The sequence below is a fragment of the Bos indicus genome, chromosome 15, assembly GCF_029378745.1.
Source record: "Bos indicus isolate NIAB-ARS_2022 breed Sahiwal x Tharparkar chromosome 15, NIAB-ARS_B.indTharparkar_mat_pri_1.0, whole genome shotgun sequence".
In the NCBI taxonomy this organism is placed as follows: Eukaryota; Metazoa; Chordata; class Mammalia; order Artiodactyla; family Bovidae; genus Bos; species Bos indicus.
This window is the reverse complement of record NC_091774.1, coordinates 30,163,960-30,181,625: the sequence shown is the minus strand read 5'-3', so window position 1 is coordinate 30,181,625 and position 17,666 is coordinate 30,163,960. Positions and strand designations below refer to the sequence as shown.

Genomic DNA, 17,666 nt, shown 5'->3' with positions numbered 1-17,666 from the left:
ACTTTGGCCACCTCATGCGAAGAGCTGACTCATTGGAAAAGACTCTGATGCTGGGAGGGATTGGGGGCAGAAGGAGAAGGGGACGACAGAGGGTGAGATGGCTGGATGGCATCACCGACTCGATGGACGTGAGTCTGAGTGAACTCCGGGAGTTGGTGATGGACAGGGAGGCCTGGCGTGCTATGATTCATGGGGTCGCAAAGAGTCGGACACGACTGAGCGACTGAACTGAACTGAAACAACCTATTCTAACATTGGTAGAAGAAGAAATCTGACTTCCTATGCTTTAATTCATATTTTTAAATTCCTATTTTCTTGTGTCACCAAAAGCTTATATAAACTTTTTAAGGACATCTAAATGATTGTACTCTATGGACATACTGCATCTTAAACCATCTCTTCCACTTTAACATTAATATTGTTTTTAAGTCTTCGCTATTACAAATATCACTGCGACGAACAACTTTGGAACCACTAGGTCCATCTAGAACAATTGCAAAATTCCAATTTAATTACTAAGTGTTCTTCAAATGATGTAAGAGCATATGAAAATTTTTAAACTAAATATTTTATCCTCTGTACATCATTTCCTGTACTCTTGAAATATAGCCCTATATAAGCCTAGCAATAAAGACAAGCTGAATCAACAAAAATATCTGATTTATGAATATTTTAACAGTGTTTTAGGAAGCGGCTCATCCTATTAAGGGGTTCAAGCCAAAAGGGAACAAGACAGCCAAGAAACAGGACTCTACCTCAGAAGACAATATACTTGAAATGCAACAGAGTTATGAACTCATACTGATTTTTAAGAAGTAGTCTTCGATTTGTAAGTATTACATTCCAAAATCTCATTTGTAAGGCAGGTATTTATGATTGAGAATATACATTTATAATAAAAATTAAAATGGTAGGTTCTTAAATTAGTCCATGGAAGGAGTTAGGGGACAGTGACATTGAGACTAAGAGACCAAGACTGAAGGTTTTTATTCTCAGAGACTACTGAATGTGTTTTACATGGATAAAGAACCAGAAGTGAAGATAAATTAAATGGGGTCTACAACACAGCTGCTGCTGCTGCTGCTGCTAAGTCACTTCAGTCGTGTCCAACTCTGTGCGACCCCATAGACAGCAGCCCACCAGGCTCTGCCATCCCCGGGATTCTCCAGGCAAGAACACTGGGGTGGGTTGCCATTTCCTCCTCCAATCCATGAAAGTGAAAAGGCAAAGTGAAGTCACTCAGTCGTGTCCGACTCTTCGTGACCCCATGGACTGCAGCCCACCAGGCTCCTCCATCCATGGGATTTTCCAGGCAAGAGTACTGGAGTGGGTGCTAGGAACACTAAACACCTAATACCATAAAAAGAAGGGACACCTTCCCCTAAAACAGGAAGAAAGGGAGAGAGGACAGGTTGAAATAAACACAAATATTTAAGAAGGTTGCACCTGGTTTTGATTTTTCTCAATGTACCCATTCAACAAATATGTCAGGCACTGGGACATAAAAGTGAAAATAAAATAATCATGAATCTGAGAGGAATCAAGCAATAAACAACAAAAGGAAATCAATAAAAAAAAATCAGCTTCTTTGCAGATAATTAAAATAGAATAAGAAAATACTGAATGACACTGTAGCATAGTGAGTAGGGAAAGCTTCTCTAAGATGAACTTAGGCTCAGTTAAAATTATAGGAAGGAGCCAGTCATGTAGAATCAGCAGAAGAGTAGGCCAAACAGAGAGAACAACTCATCCAACAGCCCTAGAGTGGGAACGGGTTTGGATCTGAGGAACAGAAAGGTCAGTGAGACTAAAATGTAAAGAGCAACGTGAAGAGGGTCATTGAGAGAGAGATGTGGAGCATCAGTGAATTAAAAAGGAGACAGTAAGAGAAAGCCTAAAATATAAGTTTTTATGTGTTGAATTAAAATTAAAATGTTTTAATACAACAAGATTATACCAAATAGCCGCATCAGAATGTCCTGTTTCAGTCTTTTACTTTCAGTAAATTTCTTAACCTCTGAGCCTTAGTTTTTACCTGTTTAAGACAAATGATACTACCCACCTCATTATAAGTGTTTATGAAGGGACTGCACAATTTCAAAAAAAAGCAGACATTTAAGGCTCGACCCCTCCCCATTTCCATACAATTTGACCAGGTTTATCTGCAGGTTACCTAGGAATTATCTATTGAAGACAGGTTAGACCTCACATAACCCTTTGATGACTCCCAGAAATTGACATCATTATTCCTACCATCCTGGCCATGCCGCAGGTAACCTTCCAAACATGTATGGTCTCAGACTACTTCGTAACCAAAAGATGGAGAAAAGGCAGCAAGCCTCCCAAGAATAGGGTGACCAACAATCTGCAAAAGCTACAGTATCCACTCCTTCAAAGGTTCAAATCAAGCAGAGATCCCTCCAAGTTTATTATATCCAGGGCCACACACCCCTAACCCATATATTCTCCCTGCTGCTGCTAAGTCACTTCAGTTGTGTCTGACTCTGTGAGACTCCATAGATGGCAGCCCACCAGGCTCCTCTGTCCCTGGGATTCTCCAGGCAAGAACACTGGAGTGGGTTGCCATTTCCTTCTTCAATGCATGAAAGTGAAAAGTGAAAGTGAAGCCGCTCAGTTGCACCTGACTTTTCGAGACCCCATGGACTGTAGCCTACCAGGCTCCTCCGTCAATAGGATTCTCCAGGCAAGAGTAGTAGAGTGCGGTGCCATTGCCTTCTCCTATATTCTCCCTATTTGAAAGCAAATGTATTAAGAATTCAGGCTAAAATGCAGTATTTGCCTAATACCTATGGAAAAAAAGGTATGCTCCCTTCCAATAACAAAACTAAACTAAAATTGTTCTGCCCAGCCTATAGTAAGCAAACAATAAATGCTGTTAATGACAATGAACTGAAAAACCATATTACCCCTCACAACAAACAGATTTAAAATACCATGAGTTTTAAAATGTCTCCTAAACACTTGAGTAGTTCACATTTTTGAACCACCACCATCCCATGGTACATCCCATGAATGTTACCAGTCCCTCCTTAGAATGTGACCTCATAAAGATCGTTTGTAGATTAAATATCTGCTTTCCTCAAGATATTTCAAAGATAAATCATCACATGACCAGGAAAATCAGCACTCCACTGACAACTCAGAGTCTTTAGCACTAACACAGACCATAAAGAAAGTATATAGGTAGAGTAACTTTATTGATATTAAAATCTCCAGAAAAAAAAATTCCCTAAATATTTAGAGCCTCTAGGGGAAAAGTTTCCCAAAGCCTTTGTGAATAATTCAAGTCAATAGTTAACAAACATCGAAAGCCAAAAGAACCTGCCTTTACTACTTAGGGATACAAGGTGGCTCAGACATTAAAGGCGTCTGCCTACAATGCAGAAGACCTGGGTTTAATCCCTGGGTCAGGAAGATCCCCCTGGAGAAGGAAATGGCAACCCACTCCAGTACGCTTGCCTGGAAAATCCCATGGAAGGACGGAGGAGCCTGGTAGGCTACAGTCCATGGGGTCGCAAAGAATTTTAAACACTTAGTTTTCATTAACCTCTAAAGTACAAATGAGCATTCTGAGCTTTAAAACTTCATCAGAAAATTTTCTGAAAGATATTTTTCTTCTTAGTCTATTCTCCATTTGACTAATTTTATTTCACTTTACAAGTCCTGGAATACAAAAATGGCTTCCTTTTGTTTGCTTCTGCCTGTACATTTACAGCATCACTCAGAACAATGTCAAAAAGAAACACTCAGCTCCGGGAAACCACAATATTCTTGTACAGCTGCCATATACTCCATTCATAATAGCTTCCTTGCTGGCCTAGCACCTTCCTTTGCTTCTGCCAAGGGCTCAATGGTCAACAAAAAAAATTTTGGAAAGGCTATGATTACAATAAAGAGGAATAAATTATGGTTGGAAACTACCTAATTCTATTCTGAACACAGAATCTTCTATAACACTAAGGAATTAAATTTCTAGTTAGAAAACTATAAGCTTATAGTTTTAGTATAACTTATAGACTATGAATGATTAAGTATTTTTATCTCTGTAACCTTAACTTATCCATGGAAGCATTTTTCATTTCAAACTTTTTTGTATGATAAAAAGCATGATTAAAATAACCACTATGCTTCAAAATCAAGTATTTAGTATGGTGAACTATACATAAAACACAGAAAATTTGACTACAGTTTTAAAGAATCAGTTGCTCAAGAGAAGAAGAAGTATACCAGAAAGGACTAGGAGCCAAGAGACCCGGGTCCTAGTCTGGTGACTGGCATTAACTGGCCATGTGACCTTGAGCAGGTTACTCATCTTTCTGGGACTCTCCCTCTACAAATTAAGAGTTAGATCAATTAATTTCTTAAAGTCTTCTTAAAGCTTCAAATTTTAGAAACTAATCAACGTAGAAACTTAAAAGAGATTTTAAGTTTTACAAGTGTAACTACACAGTAAAGCTTTTAAGTGAAAACGACTCCTGACGTTTTTCAAAGAGAAATCAGAAACCAATATTTTTTTAAGAGAAACATATCATCACTAGTGATGGTCCCAAGGAAAAAAAGTCTTTTACTTCTAATTACTATTCTCCATTATTGATTTATCAAAACCCATCCAGGGACCTGAACTATAACTACTACCCAGTACACTTCAGTTCAGTTGCCCAGTCATGTCCAACTCTTTGCGACCCCATGAATCACAGCACGCCTAGGCCTCCCTGTCCGTCACCAACTCCTGGAGTTCACTCAAACTCACGTCCATCAACTCGTTGATGCCATCCAGCCATCTCATCTTGTGTCGTCCCCTTCTCCTCCTGCCCCCAATCTCTCCCAGCATCAGAGTCTTTTCCAATGAGTCGGCTCTTCGCTCAAGGTGGCCAAAGTATTGGAGTTTCAGCTTTAGCATCAGTCCTTCCAATGAACAGCCAGGACTGATCTCCTTTAGAAGGGACTAGTTGGATCTCCTTGCAGTCCAAGGGACTCTCAAGAGTCTTCTCCAACACCACAGTTCAAAAGCATCAATTCTTTAGCACTCAGCTTTCTTCACAGTCCAACTCTCACATCCATACATGACCAATGGAAAAACCATAGCCTTGACTAGATGGACCTTTGCTAGCAAAGTAATGTCTCTGCTTTCGAATATGCTATCTAGGTTGGTCATAACTTTCCTTTCAAGGAGTAAGCGTCTTTTAATTTCATGGCTGCAGTCACCATCTGCAGTGATTTTGGAGCCCAAAAAAATAAAGTCTGACACTGTTTCCACTGTTTCCCCATCTATTTCCCATGAAGTGATGGGACCGGATGCTATGATCTTTGTTTTCTGAATGTTGAGTTTTAAGCCAACTTTTTCACTCTCCTCTTTCACTTTCATCAACAGGCTTTTTTTTAGTTCCTCTTCACTTTCTGCCCATCACTTCTCAAATCTATTTCTGCTTTATGGACTATGCCAAAGCCTTTGACTGTGTGGATCACAATAAACTGTGGAAAATTCTGAAAGAGATTGGAATACCAGACCACCTGACCTGCCTCTTGAGAAATCTGTATGCAGGTCAGGAGGCAACAGTTAGAACTGGACATGGAACAACAGACTGGTTCCAAACAGGAAAAGGAATACGTCAAGGCTGTATATTGTCACCCTGCTTATTTAACTTCTATGCAGAGTACATCATGAGAAATGCTGGGCTGGAGGAAGCACAAGCTGGAATCAAGATTGCCGGGAGAAATCTCAATAACTTCAGATATGCAGATGACACCACCCTTATGGCACAAAGTGAAGAAGAACTAAAGAGCCTCTTGATGAAAGTGAAAGAGGAGAGCGAAAAACTTGGCTTAAAGCTCAAGACTCAGAAAACAAAGATCATGGCATCCAGTCCTATCACTTCATGGGAAATAGATGGGGAAACAGTGGAAACAGTGTCAGACTTTATTTTTGGGGGCTCCAAAATCACTGCAGATGGTGACTGCAGCCATGAAATTAAAAGACACTTACTCCTTGGAAGGAAAGTCATGACCAACCTAGATAGCATATTAAAAAGCAGAGACATCACTTTGCCAACAAAGGTCCGTCTAGTCAAGGCTATGATTTTTCCAGTGGTCATGTATGGATGTGAGAGTTGGACTGTGAAGAAAGCTGAGTGCCGAAGAATTGATGCTTTTGAACTGTGGTGTTGGAGAAGACTCTTGCGAGTCCCTTGGACTGCAAGGAGATCCAACCAGTCCATCCTAAAGGAGACCAGTCCTGGGTGTTCATTGGAAGGACTCTTGCTGAGGCTGAAACTCCAATACTTTGGTCACCTCATGCGAAGAGCTGACTCACTGGAAAAGACCCTGATGCTGGGAGGGATTGGGGGCAGGAGGAGAAGGGGATGACAGAGGATGAGATGGCTGGATGGCATCACTGACTCGATGGACATTGAGTCTGAATGAACTCCGGGAATTGGTGATGGACAGGGAGGCCTGGTGTGCTGCGATTCATAGGGTTGCAAAGAGTTGGACACGACTGAGTGACTGAAATGAACTGAACTTCTCAAATACCACCCAACCCTATTTATTAAAAACACTCTGCCACTTACAACTAATTACCAATCTCATTATTTTCATTCATCACATTAATCGCAGGACAAAAATACAGTCAATAGGAAATTAAATAACTGACATGTGCTTACAGCTTAACTGTGCAGTTTTTATATATGGATTCTATCCTTAAAAAGAAAAAATAATTCTCTCCCCAGACTTATCAATGCAACTTTAAAACCAAATACTTAGCATGAACTAGAGATTAAATGATTTTAGCATCATTTCTGGATGTCAGACCCTAAATAGAGCACAACTGTGATTTAGGATATTGTGGAGTTTCCAGTTTGGTCTAAAGCACCTCCCCAGTCCCAAATTCCCTTTCTGGTCTTCTCAAGGATTAGGTAAAGATTTGCCTAATGGTTCCCATGGTGTGGGGTATAGGGAGCAGGGCTGGGATTCCTGACCCGGCATAACTTCAGTTATATCTCTAGTTTGTAAATGTGAGCATTGGCTCATTCTTAACTCCCTAGCACCCAGCAAGAAGTTCAATGAAAATGTGATGTGGAAAGGTGCCAACACGATTTTCACCTAAAGGAACCAGGAATCAGCTACCATATTTAAATCAACAAACTAGACAAGGATTGCGGATGAAAGCAGATTTTTTTGGAAGGCAATGTGCCAATACATACTTTTCAAAGTTTAATGTATGATTCCCTTGACCCAGTACATTTCATTTCTAGAAGTTTATTCTGAAGAATACCTAGAAACTGCATAATAGATTGTCACTGTAACCGCTTCTAATATTAAAAATCACAAACAACCCAGAAGACTATCACTATGATTTGTTAAATAAACATATATATATATATCCATATTATAAAATCTAAATAAAACTTAAAAAAAGAATTCAAGGAGACCTACATGTTGTATCAACATAGATAATCTTTTCATTCTAGAAGCATTTTTGTTTAAAAATCCCACTTTTGCATAACAATGTATTTTATATGTATGAAAAACGTTATATATACTACTTTTCAAATTTAAGAATATATCTTAAACATAAATAAGATACTCCACTTTTTTTTTAAAAAATCTGTCAAGCTTATCTAAAATAAAAGTAACTGTGGAAGGGGCCTTGCTTCTTGAAGTATGATCCATATCAGCAACACAGAGTTTCAGGCCCCACCTCAGACCTATTCAGACAAGATCCACAGATCTGAATTTATGTTAAAGTCTCAGAAGCACTGGTTTATAAAACTCACTTAACAGAGTCTGAACACCAGTTCAAGATCCACATTAAAAACCAAAACTATGAGTTGGGTGGCTTATCTTACTTAATTTCTCTGAATCTCGTTTTGATCTCATAAGACACATTATTTTGAAATTTTTACTGTATCAGCAGATGTTAAATTGTAAACTGCTACACAATATAAGGACTTATTAGTTGTCAGTCTTTGCGACTAAATGCTAAGAAGGCAACAACTTGTTCAGAGCCGCTTAGAAAAAGGAACTGGAGGGATGGACCCCAAATAGTAGACAGTGGTTACCTCTACAGAGAATAGTAGTTGAGGGGTAGGGGAGTAAAGGAAGACTTATATTTTGTTCTATATATTTTATGATCCATAAATTGTTTCTCACAAAGAGTGCTATACTTGTATACTGCTATTCAGATAGGTCTAAAAAATTTGGAAAACTCAGCAGTGGCCACAGGACTGGAAAAGGTCAGTTTTCATTCCAATCCCAAAGAAAGGCAATGCCAAAGAATGCTCAAACTATCGCACAACTGCACTCATCTCACACACTAGGAAAGTCATGCTCAAAATTCTCCAAGCCAGGCTTCAGCAATACATGAACCGTGAACTTCCTGATGTTCAAGCTGGTTTTCGAAAAGGCAGAGGAACCAGAGATCAAATTGCCAACATCCGCTGGATCATGGAAAAAGCAAGAGAGTTCCAGAAAAACATCTATTTCTGCTTTATTGACTAGGCCAAAACCTTTGACTGTGTGGATCACAATAAACTGTGGAAAATTCTGAAAGAGATGGGAATAACAGACCACCTGACCTGCCTCTTGAGAAATCTGTATGCAGGTCAGGAAGCAACAGTTAGAACTGGACATGGAACAACAGACTGGTTCCAAATAGGAAAAGGAGTACATCAAGGTTGTATATTGTCACCCTGCTTATTTAACTTATATGCAGAATACATCATGAGAAACGCTGGGCTGAAAGAAACACAAGCTGGAATCAAGATTGCCGGGAGAAATATCAATAAGCTCAGATATGCAGATGATACCACCCTTATGGCAGAAAGTGAAGAGGAACTAAAAAGCCTCTTGATGAAAGTGAAAGTGGAGAGTGAAAAAGTTGGCTTAAAGCTCAACATTCAGAAAACGAAGATCATGGCATCCGGTTCTATCACTTCATGGAAAATAGATGGGGAAACAATGGAAACAGTGTCAGACTTTATTTTGGGGGGCTCCAAAATCACTGCAGATGGTGACTGCAGCCATGAAATTAAAAGATGCTTACTTCTTGGAAGGAAAGTTATGACCAACCTAGATAGCATATTCAAAAGCAGAGACATTACTTTGCCAACAAAGGTTCGTCTAGTCAAGGCTATGGTTTTTCCAGTGGTCATGTATGGATGTGAGAGTTGGACTGTGAACAAGGCTGAGCGCTGAAAAATTGATGCTTTTGAACTGTGGTGTTGGAGAAGACTCTTGAAAGTCCCTTGGACTGCAAGGAGATCCCACCAGTCCATTCTGAAGGAGATCAGCCCTGGGATTTCTTTGGAGGGAATGATGCTGAAGCTGAAACTCCAGTACTTTGGCCTCCTCATGCGAAGAGCTGACTCATTGGAAAAGACTCTGATGCTGGGAGGGATTGGGGGCAGGAGGAGACGGGGACGACAGAAGATGAGATGGCTGGATGGCATCACTGACTCGATGAACATGAGTCTGAGTGAACTCCAGGAGTTTGTGATGGACAGGGAGGCCTGGCGTGCTGCGATTCATGGGGTCGCGGAGAGTCAGACACAACTGAGCGACTAAATTGAACTGAAGAAGTGAAAGTCACTCAGTCGCGTCCAACTCTTTGTGACCCATCGAGTGTAGCCTTCCAGGCTCCTCTGTCCATGGATTTCTCCAGGCAAGAATACTGGAGTGGGTTGCCATTTCCTTCTCCAGGGGATCTTCCCAACCCACGGATCTAACCCAGATCTCCCATATCATAGGCAGACTCTTTACTGACTGAGCCACCAGGGAAGCCCAGGCCTAAGAAAGGAGGCAGGAATTAGGATCCCATCCCCCTCACTGAAGTAGCAGCGGGTTGGCCTCATTTTAACATTTCCTCATGGCTGATCCCAGAGCCACAGGGAAGGTACGTGGTGGCTGTAAGGAGGCGCCCGAGGTAGTGGACACCGCTGAGTAAGACCTGCCACCAGTCCCAGAAGTTGCAGAGGGGAGACCCCAAGTCACTGCTGATTAAGGAGCTTCTACAGTACTGACATTCCATCTCCTAGGGCTTGACTCCCCACGGGTGCGCACCATGAATGACATCACTGCACCCCTTCCCCTCCTCCTGGAAGCTGCTGCAGGAAGGAACACTGTGGGGACAGAGTTGAGGCTTCCAGTGCTCCTGGTTGACTACTCCCACCTATTTCCTTCCAGCACAAAATGTGCTAATCATGAAAACATTTCACAATGACTTGCTTGTTATAATTCCCCTCTTCCAACAAACCTAATGGAGATCAGAATTAATAACTTCATTGGAAAATGTGAATAAAATTTAGGCTCAGTTTTCAAACAAATACTTCAACCATTTTTCTTTTAATACATAGTTCATTTTTCTTTTAATGCTCTAGGTTAGTCATTAGAGGACATTATCATATGGTTGACTGTAACATGAACTCCACTGAAAGTAGACTTGGGGAACCAACTTGCCCATGTGTATACAGCTAACATATTAAAAACAGGTTTCATTATAGCAAGAGTCACCAAAAGCTTTAACCAAAGCCACAAAATGAACAGAGCAGATTATCTTCTTCCCCAGCCTAAATCCTTCAAAATTTCTATCATGAATCACATGAAATGCTCAGTGAGCTCACATCTCACAAGAATTAAGGGAGAATATTACATCCATTGGGGGAATTCTTAACAGATTTGAAAACGACACCATCTTTTTTTACAATGACTACGTATCACTTTTATAACCAAAAGAAGGTAAAAACTACTTTTAGCAAATGTTATTTTAATTCAACACTCAAAAAAAAAAAAAAAATTCCCTACCTTATCCCCCTAATTAATCACACAGAAAATAAGGGAGCATGTTTCAATCTCATTGTACTTTATTAAAATGTCTGCACTTCATTCAGCAAGTATAATACTATATATTAGACACAGGAACTGAAGTTAAGACAAAGGCTTGATCTTGAAGAGATCTAGTGGAGGAAGAGACAGATGAAATAAAAAGTGATAAATGCTACCACAGATAACATGAATTAAGTATCGTGGAAAAATAACATGTAGAAGCCACCACAATAACCATGCAAACTAACCAGTACACATAATTTGAAAAGACACAAATCCTTAACTTAAAAGTAGATATTTCTTTTAATGGTACTAGTTAAACATCATGTTAATATCATTTAAGAAAACATCTACTTTGTGTGTGAATGGTGGTGTGAGAGTGTACATGAGGACTGCTGTTGTATACCTACACAGGTCACTTTCTGAAAAATGACTTTTATTATCAAGACTGTTGTATACCTGAGAAGCTACTGTATGGAGGAAATAACTAAGCCTTGTTCAGTTGCTAAGCCGTGTCTGACTCTTCGTGACCCCATGAACTGCAGCATGCCAGAGCAGCATGCCAGACTTCCCTGTCCATCACTGTCTCCCCGAGTCTGCTCAAACTCATGTCCACTGAGTCGGTGATTCCATCCAACCATCTCATCCTCTGTCTTCCCCTTCTCCTGCCCTCAATCTTTCCCAGGATCAGAGTCTTTTCTCCAATGAGTCAGCTCTTCATATCAGGTGGCCAAAGTATTGGGAGTTTCAGCTTCAGCATCAGTTCTTCCAATGAATATTCAGAGTTGATTTCCTTTAGGATTGACTGGTTTGATCTCCATGCTGTCCAAGGGACTCTCCAGACTCATCTCCAACACCACAGTTCAAAAAAGCATCAATTCTTTGGTGCTCACCCTTCTTTATGGTCCAACTCTCACATCCATACTTTGACTACTTGGAAAAACTGTAGCTTTGACTGTATGGACATTCGTTGGCAAAGTGATGTCTCTGCTTTTTAACAGGCTGTCTAGTTTTGTCATAGCTTTCCTTCCAAGGTACAAGCCCCAACTAAGCCTTGTTGCTGCTGCTGCTGCTAAGTCGCTTCAGTCGTGTCCGACTCTGTGCGACCCCATAGACGGCAACCCACCAGGCTTCCCCGTCCTTGGGATTCTCCAGGCAAGAACACTGGAGTGGGTTGCCATTTCCTTCTCCAATGCATGAAAGTGAAAAGTCAAAGTGAAGTCACCTAGTCGTGTCCGACTCTTTGGGACCCCATGGACTGCAGCCTACCAGGCTCCTCTGTCCATGGGATTTTCCAGGCAAGAGTACTGGAGTGGGGTGCATTGCCTTCTCCAACTAAGCCTTAGGAGGTGGGTAATCCTGGATTCTAAGTCTAATTCTATTAACTAAGTAACATAACCTCCAAAGAACTAGTGAAAAGTTAATGTAATTAATAATGATTACTACTTGCATACCTCTTCCTTTCAGTTTTCCTTTGGGGACACACAAAGCAATTTCATTTAACAAATATTTACAAATGCACTTACTATTGTGTAAGACCTTGTGATTAGAGACTGTAGGAGATACAGAGATTACAGCTGTTGTCCTCGTGATATTTACATCTTGAGAGGTTAGGATAAGGAAATATGTGCATTTTTTAAAAATCTTTCGGCCAAACTGCGTGGCATGTGGGATCTTAGTTCCCCAAAGAGGGATTGAACTCACGCCCCCTGAACTAGCAGTGCAGAGTCTTAACCACTGGACCACCAGTGAAGTCCCTGTACGTGATGTTTAAACTTAAGAGATCCCATATCGCACTGAACATCCTTACTTAGTCACTTATCACTATAATGGAATCTCCTGGAATGCAAGAAGTTACACGTAGTGCTATCCTTGGGATTTAGTGAGCATGCAAACATAGGGGAAAGGTAAAAAGGAAGGGAGAAAGCAATCCAATGAAACATACAGATTCATAAATTCTGCTACGTGCATCTTACTTCCAAAATACAAGAAGTTATTTAAGGTGCTTTTTTTACAGCAAGCATGAAAAGGTAAGTAGTAGAAGGATTATATTTTTAAAAAGCTTTTTCAAACCCATGATTTAAAGGAAAGCATTTTTCCAATAAATTATATTCCATTAAATAAATCAATACCTCGAGGTTTTACTAACATAAGCTAATTTAAAATAAAAACATAGCAGGGACCTAAAATACTGCCGGCATGATGCTCTACTTCAGCGGTGGACAAACTAAAACGTGATGGATTTTTCTGTATACCTGCAAGATAAGAATGGTTTTACATTTTGAAAGAGTTGTAAAAACAACAGCAGCCAAGAATATAGAACTGCATAGGTGGCCAGCAATGCTTAAAGTATTTACTCTCTGTTCCGTGACAGAAAGCTTGTCAACTCCCACTCTGTCTCACAATGGAATTTTGAGTCTCTCATTAAATTAAATACTTGATACTTCCATATTTACATTTAAGACAATTATATGATGGCTTTCTCTACCCCCTAGCCAGTTGTCTATTTCCTTACTAGCCATTTTCTTCACATACGGGTAGCTTCATAAATATCAATTACAATATACTGGGATGGCAAGGAAAAAAAGAAAAAAAACTATAGAGACCGAACCACATCTTCTGTTTAATAACAAGCATCCTAGCACAAGCATTTTTCCAACAATGAGTTCAAGTTTTGCAATGGAATAGTAAATTGGGCCTACATTGACCAGAACCCATGACTTAGGCCAACTTCTCCATCCATGAATATAAAATGTGGAGGAGAGGAGACAGTTCCCAGTACTAAATCAATAAGCTGATTAATAATAGGCTGGAATAATATTCACCTAGCTTTAATGACAAGGTTAAAACAGGTAAGAGATGGTGACTTAGAGCTAAATTCAATAAATGCGTGGGACATTTGTGGATTTAACACTAAGTTCTTCATCACTTGTATTATATGACATGAAGTCAAGAAGGGTTAGTGATACTGTCAACAATAAAGTGAAAAGAGAGAACATTTATGCTCAAAACATCAAGAGTAAAAGAGTGCACTCTAACAACATTACAGGAGTATTCAGAAAATCTGGAAAGCAGAACAAATCTACCGGATTAACACATCAGAAAGAAGAACGAAGCTTTCATTTCAGCACAACCAGTAACATGTGATACAGGGCACACAATACTAAAAATCATCTTTCAAAACAATCAACCCAAGAATAAAACCACCGCTCTTCCTACACTAGAATGGAAAAGGCATAAGCCTACTTTCCTTCAACTATCAAAACCTGAAAAGCTTTTGACTCAAAACAGAGGTCTTTATTCTTCCCAAATAATTAAACATTCTGCAGAAGAAATCATACTACACACTCTTTAGAAAGATGGAGTTAAGTCTTAAGGGGTGGGGGGAATCATTTTAAGGACTACATTACAGAGACTCTATAGAGTTTGACAAAAAGTTTTATTTTTAAGGAGAGGTCTCTAATCAATACAATCTTGATACATTGCAGGTTGATACATGTGTCTCAAATGAGAAACTAATTAGAAATGCAAATTTCAGGACAAACTTTTTAAGTCAACTCTAAATCCCCAAAATGCAAACCTACAATCTTCAGATTTTGAATATATTCAATATATTTTTTTTTAAGTATCAATGCACTTAAAATTCTCTTAACTGCCTATCTTTATGTAATGGTTTTACTGCAATTTCTAAGAATGAAATTAGCATTGTAACAGTAATTACAATACCAATTACTTAACATGAGAAAAACCAGCCCTGAAAAAGTAGCTTCTGAAGCCACTGGTATGTACTACAGGAGCGCTAATTCACGCACAGGACTTATTAAGTATTTCTACAGCACATTTATATCTGCCAAGTGCTTCATAATCACTTTTATTAGCTGTTTCTAGTCCAAAGCAATCCATGAAAAACTTTACAGAAGAGGAACCTAGGCTCAGAGAGGAACCAAAGAAAACCAATTTTACTGTGGAGGAAATAACACCATTCTCTTACGCCTGATCCTTCTAACCATCTTTCATCTGCAGAATGAATTTTGCAAAAATCAGTTATTGATAAATGTTGAAAAACAGAAAGGAAAAATTGAATGCTCTGGAACAAACCGTTAGACTTGAAACTAACTACTATCTTTCATTATACAGACATACTATAAGGAAGTAAAATTCTGTCAAATGCCAAGGTTAAAGTGAAGTTATTTTTCACAGTTGCTAAAAACAAAAACAAAAGTAATCAAAGCAGCTCATCTAACAATTTTAAAGTCAGGTTCTGTAATAAGGAGTCAGCATCTATTACCAAAAAAAGTAGAACCCAACAAAAAACAGTGTGTGTGAGGAGGAAGTTCTGGAAGGAGTCAGAATCTGCTGCTTAACCCACTCGGTCAACGTATCTCTCCGAAGATAAAGGTTATAACCAGAACTTGTGGTTTAATCAGTGCATATCTCAGCACCAGCAATGGATCCCATCCAATGTTTTGGAAGAGAAAAACTTGAGCCAGCGCTAGACGTGGAGGAAAGTTCCTTCCTCGGTCCATTTAAACATTCCCCATTTCTTTTATCTCTGTCACATCTTAATGAGAAGAAGGGAAGGAAAAAAAAAATTGTACGCTCACCCAGAGCAGTCTGCCCGCGGAGTTGTCAGGACCCCAGGTCTCTCCATGAGAGCCCGTAAAACCCAATTCCCTAATTAGAGCCCGTCCAGCTCAGTCCCAGCCGGTAAATCAAGCGCTCTTCCTCACCGCCCCCTCCCTCCTATCTCCCGGGGCCAATTCCGTGACCCACATCCCTACATCCTGCGCAGAGCCCCAAACTCTGCAGCCCCACTAGACTTCCGCCCCGGTGGCTCCCCAGTTAACCTCCCCCAGCCCCCACCCCATCTTTGTCTCGCAACCCCAAACACACCACCTCAACGTTCCCCCCCGACTCCCAACCGCAGCCCTTCCCCCTCCGCCGACCCCCGTCCTCCTGATCTCCTCCCTACCCCCACACCCCCCAGCCCTCGGCCCCGTCACCCCGGCTCCTCGCCTCCCCAGCCTCGCACGACCCGTCCCCTCCCCCAGCTTCCTCCGTCCCTTCCTTCCCCTCCCTCAGCCCCTCCGCCCACGCCCACCCCTGCTCCCGCGGGTCCTCCGCAGGGCCTTTCACCTTGTCCATGAGCTTCCAGCACTTCTCCACCATCTTCTTGTCCACGGTCCCCGGCGGGTGGGGGCTGAGGTGGTGGTGGTGGTGGTGGTGCGGCTGGAAGGCGTCCTTCATGAGCCCGATCAGGCCGCCGGAGCCCCCGGAGCCGCCGCCGCCTCCGGCCCCAGAGCCCTTTTTCACGTTGCCGGCCATGGCCCGGGAGAGGGTCAGGGCCCAGCCGCGTCCGCCGGCTCCGCTCGGCTGCGAGTGAGGGAAGGAGGGCTTGAAGGAGGGGCCTCTCCCGGCCGCCGCCGCCGCCGCAGCCGCCGGCCGTCCGGCGGAGGGAGGGGCGGCCGCGGGGAGGGGAGTGGGCGGCGCCGGGCGCGCGAGTCCGCGCGGGCGCGCCCCCTCACAGAGCGCGAGCCCGGGGGGAGCGCGCGGGGCTCGGAGAAGCGAGCGGCCGCGTCTGGACTGAGCAGCGGCCTCTTCTGCGCCACCCCCTTCCCGAGTCACCGCTCCCGGAAAGCCGCCGCCAAGTTTCCGCGCCGCCTCCACGTCCCTGCCCCCGGGGGGCGGGCCCAGGCCGAACCGTCCCCCTTCGCCCCCTGCTGGAAGAGTTGGGGAAAGGGCGGGGCGTGGCTAACGTGGAGTTTGCGCACTAGGCAGAAGCCGGCCCTCCATGTTCCCTCTGGGTGGTGGGTTGTCAGCCCTGGAGGAGGTCGTTGGGCTATTTAAGTTAAGACGGGTAGAGCTAGGAAGTTCCACTGGTTAATCAGAACTAGAACAAAGGCTTCGACCAGTTCTCCCACAAAGTGATTGTAACCTCTTCTGAGTTACTGATTCTGAGTGGTTCTTTTCAGAGGGTTACCCACATGAACCTCTACTTTATTTATTTATTTATTTTTGAACCTCTACTTTAATAGAAGAAATTGATGCCTAAGTTGTGAGTCAACCTTCAGTTTCATGTCTATTTCAGTCTTGTGGTGAGGGGTCATTTGAATTTTTATTTTTATTTCTATTTTTAATTGAAGTATATTTGATTTACAATGTTGTGTTCATTTCAGGTGTACAGCAAAATTAGGTACAGTATATGTACCTATTAATAGCAAAAATAGGTACAGTATATGTACCTATTAATATATTTCAGATTCTTTTCACTTATAGGTTATTACAAAATATTAAGTATAGTTCCCTGTGATACAGAGTAGGTCTTTGTTGGTTATCTATTTTATACTGAATGTCTTCTTAAAAGGGAGTCTACTGCACTATTTTACTTATAATGATTCTTGGAAAAGATATTAGAAGAAAGGAGATTTGGGAATTTCATGAGAGTCAAATTTAGAATGACATCTGAGCTTAAACTTCTTTTTCTAAACTTCTGGCTTTGTAAAAGCTCCTTTCTAAATTATGAAAAGAGTGTGGGGGGGCGGGGCTTGTGTGTGCTCAGTCATTCAGTTGTGTCTGACTCTTTGTGGCCCCATGGACTGTAGCCCAACAGGCTCCTCTGCCCATGGATTTTCCAGGCAAGAATACTGGACTGGGTTGTCATGCCCTCCTCCAGGGGATCTTCCCCATCCAGGGATCAAACCCACATCTCCTGCATTGGCAGACAGATTCTTTACCACTAGTACCACCTGGGAAGCCTTAAGAGAACATGTGCATGCATGCTAAGTCGCTTCAGTCCTGATGCCCTCCTTCCCAACCGAGGGACTGAA

General features: G+C 41.7%; 1 protein-coding gene across 3 annotated transcripts in view; it reads right to left on the bottom strand.

Annotated features, from left to right (window-relative positions):
* The window catches only part of CBL (Cbl proto-oncogene), a 99,623-nt gene extending 83,155 nt beyond the window's left edge, over positions 1 to 16,468 (bottom strand). The window contains exon 1 of one of the 3 annotated variants that reach the window (XM_070803532.1): positions 15,976 to 16,468. In XM_070803532.1, the coding sequence (XP_070659633.1) occupies positions 15,976 to 16,164 (189 nt within the window). In that variant the 5' untranslated portion in view covers positions 16,165 to 16,468. The remainder of the gene's footprint in view (positions 1 to 15,975) is intronic. The other 2 variants (XM_070803533.1, XM_070803534.1) reach the window with 2 other exon arrangements.
* Positions 16,469 to 17,666: the final 1,198 nt, after the last annotated feature.